This window comes from Pediculus humanus, genomic scaffold (assembly GCF_000006295.1).
Source record: "Pediculus humanus corporis 1103172107610 genomic scaffold, whole genome shotgun sequence".
Classification (NCBI taxonomy): Eukaryota; Metazoa; Arthropoda; class Insecta; order Psocodea; family Pediculidae; genus Pediculus; species Pediculus humanus.
The window spans coordinates 289,102-303,206 of NW_002987224.1; the positions used below are offsets into that span (position 1 = coordinate 289,102).

The 14,105-nt window shown below is 27.1% G+C and overlaps 6 protein-coding genes across 6 annotated transcripts; 4 read left to right on the top strand and 2 right to left on the bottom strand.

The window, feature by feature from the left end:
• Positions 1-67: 67 nt before the first annotated feature.
• Phum_PHUM238890 (26S proteasome non-ATPase regulatory subunit, putative) lies at positions 68-2,049 on the top strand (the record flags this gene model as incomplete). Its single annotated transcript, XM_002426107.1, has 8 exons — positions 68-93; positions 322-465; positions 555-666; positions 796-951; positions 1,052-1,270; positions 1,378-1,486; positions 1,593-1,739; positions 1,823-2,049. The coding sequence occupies 8 exons, from the start codon at positions 68-70 to the stop codon at positions 2,047-2,049; spliced, it is 1,140 nt and encodes a 379-aa protein (XP_002426152.1).
• An 808-nt stretch (positions 2,050-2,857) lies between these two features.
• Phum_PHUM238900 (uncharacterized protein) lies at positions 2,858-4,062 on the bottom strand (the record flags this gene model as incomplete). Its single annotated transcript, XM_002426108.1, has 2 exons — positions 2,858-3,537; positions 3,765-4,062. 2 exons carry the CDS (start codon positions 4,060-4,062, stop codon positions 2,858-2,860), a joined length of 978 nt encoding a protein of 325 aa, XP_002426153.1.
• A 382-nt stretch (positions 4,063-4,444) lies between these two features.
• Positions 4,445-5,518, top strand: Phum_PHUM238910 (uncharacterized protein; the record flags this gene model as incomplete). Its single annotated transcript, XM_002426109.1, has 2 exons — positions 4,445-4,941; positions 5,057-5,518. The coding sequence occupies 2 exons, from the start codon at positions 4,445-4,447 to the stop codon at positions 5,439-5,441; spliced, it is 882 nt and encodes a 293-aa protein (XP_002426154.1). The 3' UTR covers positions 5,442-5,518.
• Positions 5,519-5,914: 396 nt separating this feature from the next.
• Positions 5,915-7,311, bottom strand: Phum_PHUM238920 (protein FAM50A, putative; the record flags this gene model as incomplete). The annotated part of the gene is made up of 5 exons (XM_002426110.1): positions 5,915-6,136; positions 6,236-6,390; positions 6,469-6,617; positions 6,724-7,040; positions 7,132-7,311. The coding sequence occupies 5 exons, from the start codon at positions 7,309-7,311 to the stop codon at positions 5,915-5,917; spliced, it is 1,023 nt and encodes a 340-aa protein (XP_002426155.1).
• A 375-nt stretch (positions 7,312-7,686) lies between these two features.
• Positions 7,687-8,421, top strand: Phum_PHUM238930 (uncharacterized protein; the record flags this gene model as incomplete). The annotated part of the gene is made up of 1 exon (XM_002426111.1): positions 7,687-8,421. The coding sequence occupies one exon, from the start codon at positions 7,687-7,689 to the stop codon at positions 8,419-8,421; it is 735 nt and encodes a 244-aa protein (XP_002426156.1).
• A 1,386-nt stretch (positions 8,422-9,807) lies between these two features.
• Positions 9,808-13,320, top strand: Phum_PHUM238940 (uncharacterized protein; the record flags this gene model as incomplete). The annotated part of the gene is made up of 5 exons (XM_002426112.1): positions 9,808-11,451; positions 11,502-12,099; positions 12,181-12,724; positions 12,801-12,962; positions 13,041-13,320. The coding sequence occupies 5 exons, from the start codon at positions 9,808-9,810 to the stop codon at positions 13,318-13,320; spliced, it is 3,228 nt and encodes a 1,075-aa protein (XP_002426157.1).
• Positions 13,321-14,105: the final 785 nt, after the last annotated feature.

Below are 14,105 nucleotides of genomic sequence, written 5' to 3' on the forward strand. Positions count from 1 at the left end.
ACTAAACTTGAATGCTTAATTTACAGAATTTATTTAGATCTTAAAATAATTACAAATAAAAAAAAAAATGGTGTTAGAAAGTACTATGATTTGGTGAGTTCAAAAAAAATTTTCATTTTTTAATCTATTTTTGAATTGTTTCACGAAATGATAAATTGAGGATATTTTTGTTCTGATTTTTGTGGAATATTGAAGTATGACACAGCATTTAAATAAAATAAAAAAAAAATTACATCTTATTGTTTTTGAAAGCTGTTTATGAGAATTTTTTTTTTTTTTTTTTAATTTTATTTTTAAATTTTGTTGAATTTTCTTTTGCAGTGTTGACAATAGTGATTTTATGAGAAATGGTGATTTTATACCGACCAGACTACAAGCTCAACAAGAAGCAGTCAATTTAGTCTGCCATTCTAAAACTCGCTCGAATCCAGAAAATAATGTTGGGCTTTTAACACTTTCTAACAGGTATGATAAAATTTTAATTTATTTATAGCTTTTTATTAATTTAACCATATTGTATAAACAAAAAATTAAATTTAATAAATTTCTTTTAGTGTTGAAGTTTTAGCAACTTTAACCTCAGATGTGGGACGTATTATTTCCAAACTTCATGGGGTACAACCCAATGGAAACATTAATTTGCTTACTGGGATTAGAATCGCTCATGTAAGTATTATTTATATACAAGTATATAAAATTTTTAAAAGTATTGAAATTAAATTATATTTTTACACATAATTAAAGGAAAAAGAAATAAATTAAGAGTGATTATTTTTTTTTTTTGTTTAATTTTAGTTAGCTTTGAAACATAGACAAGGGAAAAATCATAAAATGAGAATAGTTGTATTTGTCGGAAGTCCAATATATGTTGAAGAGAAAGAAATGATAAAATTAGCCAAAAGACTTAAAAAGGAAAAGGTTTGTGTCGATATCGTCAGCTTCGGAGAAGAGGTGAGTTATTAATTATAAATATTAAGAGGTTTCATTTTTAATTGTAATGAAAACTGAATTTTGAATTAATTATACCACAAAAATTTAATTTTTTTTTCAGGCTGTGAATAATGAAATTCTCATAAGCTTTATCAATACATTAAATGGAAAAGAAGGGAGCACAAGTCATTTAGTAACAGTTCCTCCTGGTCCTCATTTGTCTGATGCTTTGATCTCTTCTCCAGTTATTCAGGGAGAAGATGGAGCTGGTGGAGCTGGTCTTGGAGGTTCAGGATTTGAATTTGGTGTTGATCCAAATGAAGATCCTGAGTTGGCCCTGGTATTTTTTTTTTTTTTTAATACTTGCAGTCTATGATGGCATATTAATATATAAAAAAATACTTTTATAATTTTTATTTTGACTAAAAAATTGATTTTTTGTTGTAGGCTCTAAGAGTTTCTATGGAAGAACAACGTCAACGTCAAGAAGAGGAGGCACGAAGAAATCAAGCTGGCACACCTCAAGTACGAGAAAGACCTCCTGCTGTAGAAGAAGGTATAAAATTTTAATTTTTTTTTGGAGAAATTGTTCATTTTTGTTTTTAATTATTTTTTTTACTAACAAAAATTATTTTATTTTCATTCTTGGTTCATTGTATTAGCTCCAAATGAAGAAATTATGTTGAAAAGAGCTTTAGCAATGTCTATGGAAACAGAAGAAACTTCCCCAGCCCCAGTTCCAGATTTTGAAAATATGACTGAAGAAGAACAAATTATTTTTGCCATGCAAATGTCAATGCAAGATGCTAGTAAGTAAAATAAGTAAAAAGAAAATTTCTTTTTGTTATTTTATTCCAAATATTTTATGCTTTTTAAATGCGTAATTTTTCAGATGAAGATGATAAAGAAGGTAAAAATGAAGAAACTAACATGGAAGTGGATGGAGAAGGTGATTTGGCTGAAGTTATGCAAGATCCTGAATTCATAGCTAGTGTTTTAGAAACCCTTCCAGGAGTGGATCCGAATGATCCCAACGTCAGACAACTTCTTGCTAACATATCTAAAGACAAACTTGATGATAAAAATAACACTGAAGAAAAGGATGATGAAAAAAAATAATTTAAATAATTTTTTAAATAATTTGAATTTATATTATTCTTATTTAACATTACTTGTTTTCTTTTTTAATTATAATATTTTAAAATTTTTTCATTTATAAAATTTGTTTACACCCGAAAAATAATTTGATTTTTATTTATGCTTAGTATAAATTTTTAGAAATGAAAAAAAACTTCATTTGTGTATTATTTAAGAATTGAAAGGCAAAATAATTATGACTTACAAAATATAATATAATTTACTACAAAGTAATTTGAGCATTTGTATAGTTTCCTTAAATAATAAAAAAGTACAAGTTAAAAACTTGTAAAATTCATGTCAATTTATACATATTTTAATAAATCATATGTATAAATTTTAAATCGAAGTTATCGTTACTGTTGAAAAATACAAATAATTAAAATCTTTTGTTGCAAGTAGAGTTTTTCTTGCTTATGATAATTTGCTATGGTAAGTCTTTATAAATTAAAAGAATGTAAAAAATACATTTCATGACTTTTTTCTATGTACAAAAAGGTAATAATTAGTTAACTATTTTGACCTTTTTTCGAAAAAGTGCAAATTTTTTCTTTTCAGGTTTTAAGATGCCAGTAAAATATTTATAAAACCATGAAGAAAAATCTCCTGTTAACAACTTAATGACTTAAAATGCCAACAAAGCATTAAAACACAGGAGCATAACGGTAAGTAATTTTGAAACTTTTTTTTCTTTTAATAAACTTTTAATTCAATAACACTCATTTATAACATTTCAAATTTTTTTTTTTTTAAATTACAAACTCTTGAATTAGTAATCTGGTTTGAACAGCTAACTCACACCATCATTTTTTATATATACTTTTGCAGATTTTATAATCGGCAAATTATCACTTTTTGAAATAGTTAACAAGCATTCATCGCTGCAATCTTTTTTTTTCACTATAATCCTAGTATTTGGTACATGAGTCCAAAATTTTCCTAATGCAGGTTTTTCTATTTTCCTATTATTTAAAATTTCATCACTTTCACTTTCATTTTCACATAAGCTATTACTATTTATCCACGAAGTAAGAAAATTAGTGATAAGTATTACTAGTTGATATTCGAAAGCTAGAAATTTTATTACGCTTGCAACATCATTTAAAAATTCTAATCCTTTTGAAATAACTTGATGTAATTGAAAAAGTGATGAAATTGAGTCTATAATAATTATTTTAAAACCTAAGTATTTTTCTTTAGAATTTGAAAAAGCCACTTTTAAATGATGAAGATCATTTAAAAGTTTATAGGGTGTAGTAGAATGACAAATTTCTATCTTTTCTAAAACTTTATTTTTATTTAAATTTTTTTCATAGTTTAATATTTGGTTTAATCTATTAATTGAAATATCATATTTTGTGTCAAAAAATAACACTTTGTGTGGAGTCCTGGAGCAAATTTTTATAGCAGTTGTCATACATATTTGTGTTTTTCCACAACCTTCGTACCCACATAATTCATAAATATTTCCTAAAAAAAAAAAAGAGATAAAACATCAAGAAATTATTATGGATTCTTAATTTACCATTAATCTTTTAAAAATATCATTTCACACTAATATCAAATTATCTATGGAAAAAAACAATAATAATAATTTTTTTAAATTTCATCGAATGTAAAAAAGTTTTACAGTTTTTCTTAATTGAATGTTAATTGAAAAAAAATTATGAACTAAATTTCTCTTTGTTAAGGCTAACCTGTGATAAAACCACCGTTTAACAAACCATCAAGTTTGTCTATTCCGCTACTTATGATAGCGCAATGATTTATTAAATTTTTATAATATTTGTCTCCTCGTTTTAAAGAAGAAGAATATTTGGCCAAAATTTGATCTCGTATTTTTAAAACTTGAACATATTGTAAACCGGTAATATTAGATAAAAACAAGGGCTTTTTTCTAATAAATTGTAATGACGAGTAAATATTGTTTTTTTGAAGTATATCTAATAAGTGTGTTGTCAATAACGGATGTACATCACTATTTAATCGAGACATGATTAAATTTTTTTTTTTTCTAAATATACAAAAATGAAAGTAAACAAGTACGTGGCAGTAGATTATCTTAACATCTGATTTTTTGTTATAGTTATTATCATTTTAATTTTTTTTTAAATATTTTTTTTTTCAATTTTTAATTTTTTTTTTTTTTCAAATTTTTATTTATTATTTTTTTGTTATTTATTTAAATAGTTTTTTTAATTTTTTTTTTTTTTAATTAAAAAAATTTAATTTACGGCACGTAGAAGATTTTAGATTAATATCTGTAATAAAGTTTTTACGTTTTATCCTAATTTGATATCTAATTAATCTAGGAAATGAAACTGATAATGCAATTTAGCTCATTATCAATTCTGGTGTAAGAAGTTATTAAGAAACAATGGCACTACGACGTTTTACTTTAAGTGTTATTCAGTTTAGTGTTTCTGAAGATAAATGCGACAATATTCGACGAGCCGTCGCTTTTATCAGAACGGCAGTTGCAGCCGGTTCAAAATTAGTAGCTCTTCCTGAATGTTTTAATTCACCATATGGTACCCAATATTTTAAATATTACGCCGAAGAAATTCCCAATGGAATGACAAGTACTGCTTTATCTGAAGTTGCAAAAGATTGTGGTGTTTATGTTGTTGGTGGCTCTATTCCTGAATGTGATGGAAAAAATTGGTATAACACATGTACTGTTTGGAATCCTTTTGGTGAATTAATTGCTACACACAGAAAACTTCACATGTTTGACATTGACATTCCTGGTGGTGTTCAATTTAAAGAATCAGATATTCTTACACCAGGAAAGGAATTAACCACTTTTCAGACAGAATTTTGCAAGATTGGATTAGGAATATGCTATGATTTGAGATTCGAGGAAATCGCAAGGTAGTTTTTTAATAAAATTTTTGTTTTTTTTTTTTTTCAGTCAAATAATTTAATCACAAATTATTTTTAAATGTCCAAATGCCTTTGCTTAAAGAAATAATTTCATAATTTTCAGACTTTATAGAAAACAAGGATGTGATATGATACTTTACCCTGGAGCTTTCAATATGTACACAGGTCCTTTGCACTGGGAAATCCTTCTTAGAACTAGAGCTGTCGATAATCAAGTTTTTGTTGCTGGTATTTCTCCTGCAACAGATAAATCAGCTAAGTATGTGGCCTATGGTCATTCCATGGTAGTTAGTCCCTGGGGTAAAATTTTAACCCAGGCTGAACATGAAGATGCTATATTGTATGCCCAGATAAATCTAGATGAAATTAAAGATGCTAGAAGTCAAATTCCGACTGGTGACCAAAGAAGACATGACTTGTATGAGACAATTTACAAAGCCTGTGGACACTGCTCAAATATTCCATGCAATCCAACATCTAAACATTAAATATAGTAAAACTTTTAGGTAGACTATTAGTATTTTGTTTTTTCATTTTTATTAAATAAATTTTTTTACAAAGCTGTATTTTTTTGTACAATACTGATATAACTTACCTTTTTCATTTTTTGCCACATTTATCAATGGATAAATTAAAAAATCAATGTTTTTTTTTTTCTCTTAACATTTTCCATTATTTTCAATGTTCTATAGTTTTTATCTAACCAAATAATTATATAAAATTATTTTTCTTTAGGATAACTGTAAATATTTTCTCAAAACTAGTTTTGAATAATTTTCCAAGTTCTTACAACTTTTCATTTATTTACACATTATCACTAATTCAAGGAATTTTGTTTCCAAAATTTTTGATGAAATTGGGAAATATAATAAAAAAATTGTGTTTTTTAAATATTATGGGATATAATAAAAAAAAATTTTTTAATTACAAAATAGTACAAATGATAAAATTGAAAAAAATTTCATTTTCTATTTTTATCAGTAATTGTGTATTTATCATATGTCTTTGTGGGATCATAAGGTTCCCATCTTGACGCGGGAAAAATATGTTTGTTTCTTTCATACCAGCTTCTTAATAGAACTTTACCAGCATGTGAGTCTTCTTTTTCTATAGAAGCATCACTTGTTAGCCTTACATCATCATGAACATCAAAAGTAAAAAGAGGCCCACTTTTTCCTCGAGCCTAAAAATTATATATTTGTACATTATGTGATTTTGACATTGTAAATAAAAAAATCATTTATGAAAATTATTATTAATAATATGCAAACTTTAAATTTACCTTTGTAACAATGAAATCATAAAATGTGTAATGATGAGGTAATATCAAGTCTTCTTTTACATACATTAATTGATCAGCCATAACTGTTTTTAATTCACTAAATTCTTTTCTAAGTAGTTCCAAGCAACGTTGAAGAAATTGATATATGGAATTACCTAAAAAAAAATAATTGCAAATGAATTTCTTTGTAATTATTTCAAGATTACTATCTTAAAATTTAAAACTTTTTTAACCTTTTTTCATTTTAACCGTTCGTCTGTGTCCTGAACCATCCCAGTAACTAAAAGTAATATGAATTTCTTCTTCTTTTAAAGTTGCTTGTTGCAAAGCCCATTCTTGCCTAAGTTCCTCTCTAAGCATATTTTCTTCTTCTTCTCTGTCTCTTAAAAACAAAAAAAAAACACATTATTTTTAATATCTATAAAATTTGCACAAAAAATCTTTTTTTATTTATTTTTATATATCCAATCTCAGAATAAATAAAATACCTGTCAGGTAAAAAACTTGTATCAACATCTGGATTTTTTTTAATTTTTTTAGGCTTGTGTTTTTTTTCAAATGACACATCTTTTTTCTCATCATCATCTTCATTATCTTCATCCTCTTCATCATCCTGAATACTAAATGATAAAGCTTGAATTTGTCTTTTTTGTCTGTTTTTTTCAGCTTGCTTCGCTTCCAATTCTTTTTGTTTTTCTCGTTCTTTTTCTAATTGTTTTAATGCCATTTTTTTTTCTCTTTGTTGTACAATATCTTCTTGTTTTGCTTTCATCTCATTGAGAGTCACCAAACCAATAGTGGAACTCTATAGGGAAACAAGAACTTTATAAAATGAATTTTTTTTTCCAAAAAAATTTTTTCGTACTAAACTTAGTTTACTAATTAAGTAACATTACCTTCAACTGTTGTTCGACAGCATCATAATGAGCTGCAAATTTATTTTCTATGTTTGATATTTTCAAATCTTCTTCTATTTTTTTCCTTCTATATTCTATTTCTTGTTGAGCCTTTTCTCGCTTTTTCATAAGCTGCATGGCTCTACCTGCCTCACTGGCAGCCCCTTTATAGTGAGCCATTATTTTTTTGTAAATTCAATGTGATAGCTGTAATAAGTAGAACAAATTAACTTTTAATAATAAGAAATTTTTTTAAATATTAAAATAAGTTTCGGACAACTCAATTCTAACATCAATTACAAAAAAATTTGTAACAATTGTAAATTTTTTTTTTTTTTTTTTTGAATTCATAATTACTTACCTTAATAAGTAATGAGTAGTTTAAGTGTTTACTTTTTAAGTTCAAACCATATGTAAATATCAAGGCTTTTCGTTTACATGGAAAACATTAATCGCGGAGGCTTTGATAATTAATCATAAATAAATAAACCATATACTAAAAGTAAATGTTTTCAGTTTATTTTTTTTTAGAGTGTATAGTTAGTTTTTAAACCGATGGCTAACTTCATAATTACCGGTGTAGATGACAAAGTTTTAATTACTGTTTGTTGTGCAACAGTTATTTTTATAATTAGTATTATACTCCTTTCTTCTAGATTTCAAAATTTTTTGAATCAACATATTAGATCAAGTACTGATATTAGTGAAAATCATCACAGTTTTGACAATGAAGTTTGCCCGATTTGCTTTGGCGTTCACAGATTTGCCATTGAAACAAATTGCGGTCACAAATTTTGCGGTTCTTGCGTCAGAACATACTTAACTCAGTCATCGGCATTTTTATCATTTAGTAATAGAATGTCTTGTCCACTGTGCCGGCAAGATGTCAATATATTACTCCTTTGCTTTACTTCAGAAGAAAATACTCTTATTAGTTATTTAGAAGAAAGAAATACTGTAGAAAGATTTGTTCATGAATACAATATACACTTTGGACGTGGTTCGCAAACTTGGTGGAGTTACTTGAGAGACAGTCCAGTTTTGTTAAAACACATGCTATTTGATTTTTTTACTTTTGGAGGACTAGTCCTAACATTTAGACTGAGAGTAATTATTTGCTGTTTAAGTGCAATTGTTTATTTTTTGAGCCCTTTTGATTTGTTGCCAGAAGCTGTTATTGGAGTTTTTGGTTTTATCGATGATATATTAGTTTTCGTTTTGTGTATTTCTTATGTGAGTATAATTTATCAGAGATTAATCATAAGAAGAGCTACAATTAATGTGCAGTAAAATAAAAATAGAGAAAAATTACTTAATTAAAAAATACTTAGTAATTTTATAAAATTCCAAATTGTTGGAAAATAGTACCTAGACATAACTAAAAGACTGTTTTTAATTTATTTTTATTGTAATTTAAAGAATTCTCTTAAAAAGTACTAACTAAAAACTTGTGTAGCTTAAAATTCAAAACTTTAAAATATTTGTGAATATTTTTATATTTTATGCAATATTTGATGAAAAGAGATTTATTATTTTTATGATAAATTATTTGAAAAATAAATTATTTTTATTAATATTATTTTTTTTGTAAAAAAAGGAAACAAATTAATAATTTATTAAAAGAAGAATTAAATATTTGACACATTTTATTTTTTTTTATTTTCATTTCTTAATTTTTTACTCAAATCCTAAATTTTCAGTTGGATTTTTCCATAGAGTAATTAATCATGCATCAAAAGTATTTTCTTCCGTATTGATTGATAAGTAAAAATAATTTTTTTTTTTTAATGATTAAATATTAAATATAAACTAATTTGACAGTTATTTCTTTTAAATTTTACAAGGGTTTTAAAAATCTTACTGGTTTAAAAATACTAAGTATTCGTTTAAAAAATTTAACATCTTTCAGTCATGGGTATTGAGTTAATTTCTCTATGATCTATCGTAGACAAGTTAACGATGTAATTAAGATTATTGTACATAAATTAGTAGAATTTAGTTGTAATTTTAAAAGTTGTAATATAATAATAAATTAAGAAAATTGATTTATTAAAAGTAAAAAAAGTCGAACATTTTATAAAATTGTTTTTTTTCCCGGGTTTTTTCGGTTGTAACAAATTTAATTTTTATTAAGTTAAGTCTGATGCCAAATAGATAGTGACGATGAATAAAAAAAGCAAGGAAACTTACCGTTTGAATTCCAATGAATCCGAAAAGGAATTAAATAAGGTATATTTAAAAAAATAAAAATTTTATTAAATATAAGTTAATTTATTCATTTTCAAAAAGTCAGAAAAACTCATGTCAGATTTTATTTTTTTAATAAATTTTTTAAAAAAGTACTATACTTAAGTATAAGTGTTACATAAAATTTTGTAAATTATTATTTTTTTTTTTTTTTTTAATTTTGAATAAAGAAATGGTAATAATTATTAACATACTTTAAAATACCCATAAAATTGATTGCTTTAAATTTTATGAATTATGGGTTAGCAAAAATTTTATACTCATTTATTTAATTTAAAAAAATGTGTTTTTTAGGAATTCAAAATTTCCAATAAAGTTAATCAAGAGAATAACAATGAAAATGAAAAAGAAAACAAAAATAAATCTAAATCGGAGAGTGGTGAAGAAAAAGTTGAAGTCAAATCGGTAGCAATTGTAAAACATTCTGTAATGGAAGTTCCTGCTGCATTTACTAGATTACGTTGTAATACAGATCTAAATTTACCACCCTCTAATTGGTTGTGTAATAGTGCTGAAACTTATGGTCTTCGTCCATTTTCTTTTTCTCATCGATCAGGATTTTCAAGTTTTCGAATGGCTCACATGTTTCCAGATTGTGTTGGAGAAGTAGATGTTGTTTCCGATGCTGAAAATGTCAAAAAACTTCTCAAAATCCCATATAGCCATGGCTCTGTGAGTATGATGATTCACAGAATAGAAAACACTCTTCTTATCGATGAATTTGACATTCACAAATATCTATTGAGAGAAGCTGAATGTCAATGGGAGTGGTTCAAAAAATTTTTTTTCGAAAATATTATGCAATCAAATAATTCTAAAGATAAATTAATCTGTCATAGGGATAATAGTCGTAATGCATTGCAACAAAAGAGTTTAGTATCTAAGTTTCTCTATCATAGTTTAGTAACAGCAGATTCAAGTGAACAATCTGTGGAAAAACAGAGTAAAACATCTGAAAATGTAAATCCTTCAACTCCTCTATCACTAACATGCAAAAACGATCCTCCATTACCGGACCCATCTTATGAAGAAGAGTCTCCTGAACCAAAGTCTAATCATAAATTTGCTAGAAATGTTGTATGGACTTTTGAAGATATACAAATGTTATTAGGTACGGATATGCCAATTTTCGGTGGTGGAACTCATCCGTGTATTAGTTTACGTTTACGCGATATGACTAAACCAATTAATGTTCTTACCGGTATGGATTATTGGCTGGATAACTTAATGTGCAATGTACCTGAAGTCATTATGTGTTATCATTTAAATGGCATCGTTCAAAAATATGAACTCATTAAAACTGAAGATTTGCCTAATTTGGAGAATTCAAAATTTTCCCCTAAAGTTATCAAAGATATTGCTCAAAACATATTATCATTTCTCAAAGCTAATGCTACAAAAGCCGGCCACACATACTGGTTATTCAAAGGAAAAGATGACGACGTAGTAAAATTGTATGATTTGACATCTTTATGCACCGATGTTGTCGACGAAAAAGGACAAACTCCTTTTACCGTTCCAGTAGCAATGTTACTGTACCGGGTTGCAAGAAATATGAAAAATTCGTCGGATGGTCAGAGGCAAGCAGCTACTATAAGAATGCTATTAAAAAATTGCATATCCCTTATCTCACCGGAAAAGTATCCAGAAATAGTAACATCAGCTCATTACATGCTAGCTGATCTTTACATACCGGCAGATGTTAATCCAGTGTCTCCAGAGTTATTTTCAAATGAGGAAAATGTTGACGAAAAGGCCAAAGACAATGTTCGACGCATGAATGACACGATGAAAGAAGACGTTGCTATAAAATCTATGAGCCTAGCAAATATTTGCGAAATACACATGGACGAAACTGAATTTATTTCTCCAGCTCCTCCTTTAGGATTAGATCTTGAGGGAAGATGCGTTGATGGAATCAGAAACGTTCTTCTAGGTTTAAACGCTCTAAAATTTTTAAATGAGAAAAAAGATGATAATGCCAAAAATGATGATGAACCGAACATGGCAAAACCTTTTCAAACGATTCCAATGCCTTATCAGCTTTGGATAATGAAGTCGAAGATGATGATGGTAAACAATCTGGAAAGAAAAAAATGAAAAAGAAGAAAAAAAACAACAAGTACCCGGAGGAATCATCGAAGACTTTACTTTGCAAACCGAAATCGGAAACCTATCCTACCTGGCATCCTCCAATCACCAAAAGCTCTTCATCCTGGAAAATTTATTTAAAAACTTTACTATATGAAAAAATTTCTCTAATATATGCCACACTAATGGAAAAAGCTTATTCTGATAAAAAATTCGGTCTCGCTTTGCTTTATATTAAATTGGTATTGACGGCTAGAAATATATTGAAGTCTTTAACAGTTGAAATATACAACGCGGACGTGGAAAGTTACTTACTGGGGCGTGCTGGAGATTCTTTATTTATGGTCGTGCAAAATTTCCAGAAAAATAAATCCTACGACGAAGAATATATGACATTTTCAGATTTCGTCGAAGAAACACTGAAGGAATTTCAATGTGAAAAATGCGATGATTCCTTCGAAAAAAATTTCCCTCAAAATTTAAATAATTTGGAAGATTTATTAATTTCCAGCAGTTGTTGTTATCGTGCAGCTTTAGATTTGAAAGCGACCGTCGACGAAGAAAATCTATTGAGAAGATTGGGAAACATAGAAAACGAATTGGGAGTTTTTTACATGAATCAAGCTGCTGGTAATGTTCTACCAATTATTATTATTATTATTATTTTCGCTGCTGGATAAAAATATTTTAATTATTATTTTTTTGTTTTAGCAAAATATCAAGAAGAAATTAATTCTAACGAGAAAGAAATTCAGTGTCGGGCATTCGAAGAATTATTTTCCAAATCTCAAAAACATTTGGAAAATGGAATCAAAGCTTTCGACAGCGTGAAAGACGAAGCCAATTTGGCTTTGCTATATTCTAACACGGGTCGTCTCATGAGAGTTCAAGCACATTTTTTTTCAATGACGGAAGTCGAAGGAAAACTCACGACTCAGGAAAAAAGCTTTTATAAAAAATCAATATTTAATTATCAGAAAGCTTTGCAAATATTGGGTGATAGAAAATACAATCCTCCGGTTTGGGATTCCGTTCACTGGGAATTGTCTACGGCTCTTTTTGCCATGGCCACACTCATTCAAGATTATCCGTGCCTTAAAAACAAGGAAGAGACCGAAAGAGAAATCATCGAGACTTTACACAAAGCATTAAAATACTGCGACGTGGACACTCCAGGTTCCAGGCAACCCGTGTATCAGTATAGAAGTGCGATGATACATCATCGATTAGCTTCTCTTTATCATAAAAGTTATAGGTGAGTCGTTATCACTCGAATAAAGTTTTTTTTTTTGGAACGTTTTTTATTAGGACTTTGGATAAATTTTTTCCAGGACGTCGTTGGAGGACGAAGTTAAAAAGAAAAAAATTTATCAACTTTGCAAACTTCATTATCAGAAATCGACGAAATTGTTGCTTCAGTTAGAAAATTCATCCGAGTATTTAAGAGTACAATTAGAAAAAGTGGCACTAGCCGAATTCCAGGCGGAAAGTAAGTCGATTAATTATCACAATCCAGGAGAAATGTTAATAATAATAATAATTTTTTCTTAATTTTTTATAGATTCTTCCAGTGTAAGTTTAAAAGTAAAATATTTCGAAAACGCATTGGAATTATTATTGGAGGCTTCGTCCATGTTGAAAATAATATCGGAAAGAAATGTTAAATTTTACGATTCGGAAGAAGAGGAAAATGTGGAAAATTCGAAAGAAGAAGACAGGAACAACAAGAAAACTTCGGAAGAATCGGAAAACGAATTAGTTTTACTTAATTTTTTCGAACAAAGATTACAATACATTCTATTATCATTAACGAAATTAATTAAAAATCGAACGGATTTAAAAAAAGGGTAAAAATATTAATAAAAATGGCGCCGCCGACACTCAATTCACTTATCGATATTTTACATAATTATTATTATTATTATTTTCAGATGTTGTAATCCCGGGGATGTATATAAAAAATTATACGAAATGACTCTTCGATTTAATTTTAATAAAACGAATCCGGTGGAACTTGCCAAATCCCTTCTCGTAGTCGTTACAAAAATATCCGAAAATGTTATTAACGAAAACATGATAACATCGACGAGTTGAATAAAAAAATTTTTTTTAATAAAAATTATATTTATTAATAATAGTAAATTTATTTACATAATTTATTTACATATATATAAAAAATCAATTTTTAATCGAAAATAAGGTGAGGAGTAGGAGGAGTAGGAGTAAGAGGAGGGGAAGAAATTTTTACATATTTAATAAGGATTTTTTCTACAAAATTGTTTTTTTTTTTTTTTTGTTTATAAAATAAATAAATAATGATAATAAATAAATAATAAATAATAAAGAAAAAAAGAAAACATTTTTTTATTTATTTAATGCTTAAAAAAATTATTATTTATTATAAACAAATGGACACATATTAACATTGAATAATAATAATAATAAATACAAGAAATTAATATATATTATGTATGATAATTTAATAATGTCAATTTATTATTAAAATGTAAATGATTAAGTGTGTGGAACCCCCAAAAAAAATAAATTGAATAACATTCACAAAAAATCAATTAAAATAAAACACATACGATTGGGGAGGTTATGTAAAAAAAATTATTATTATTATTATTATTATT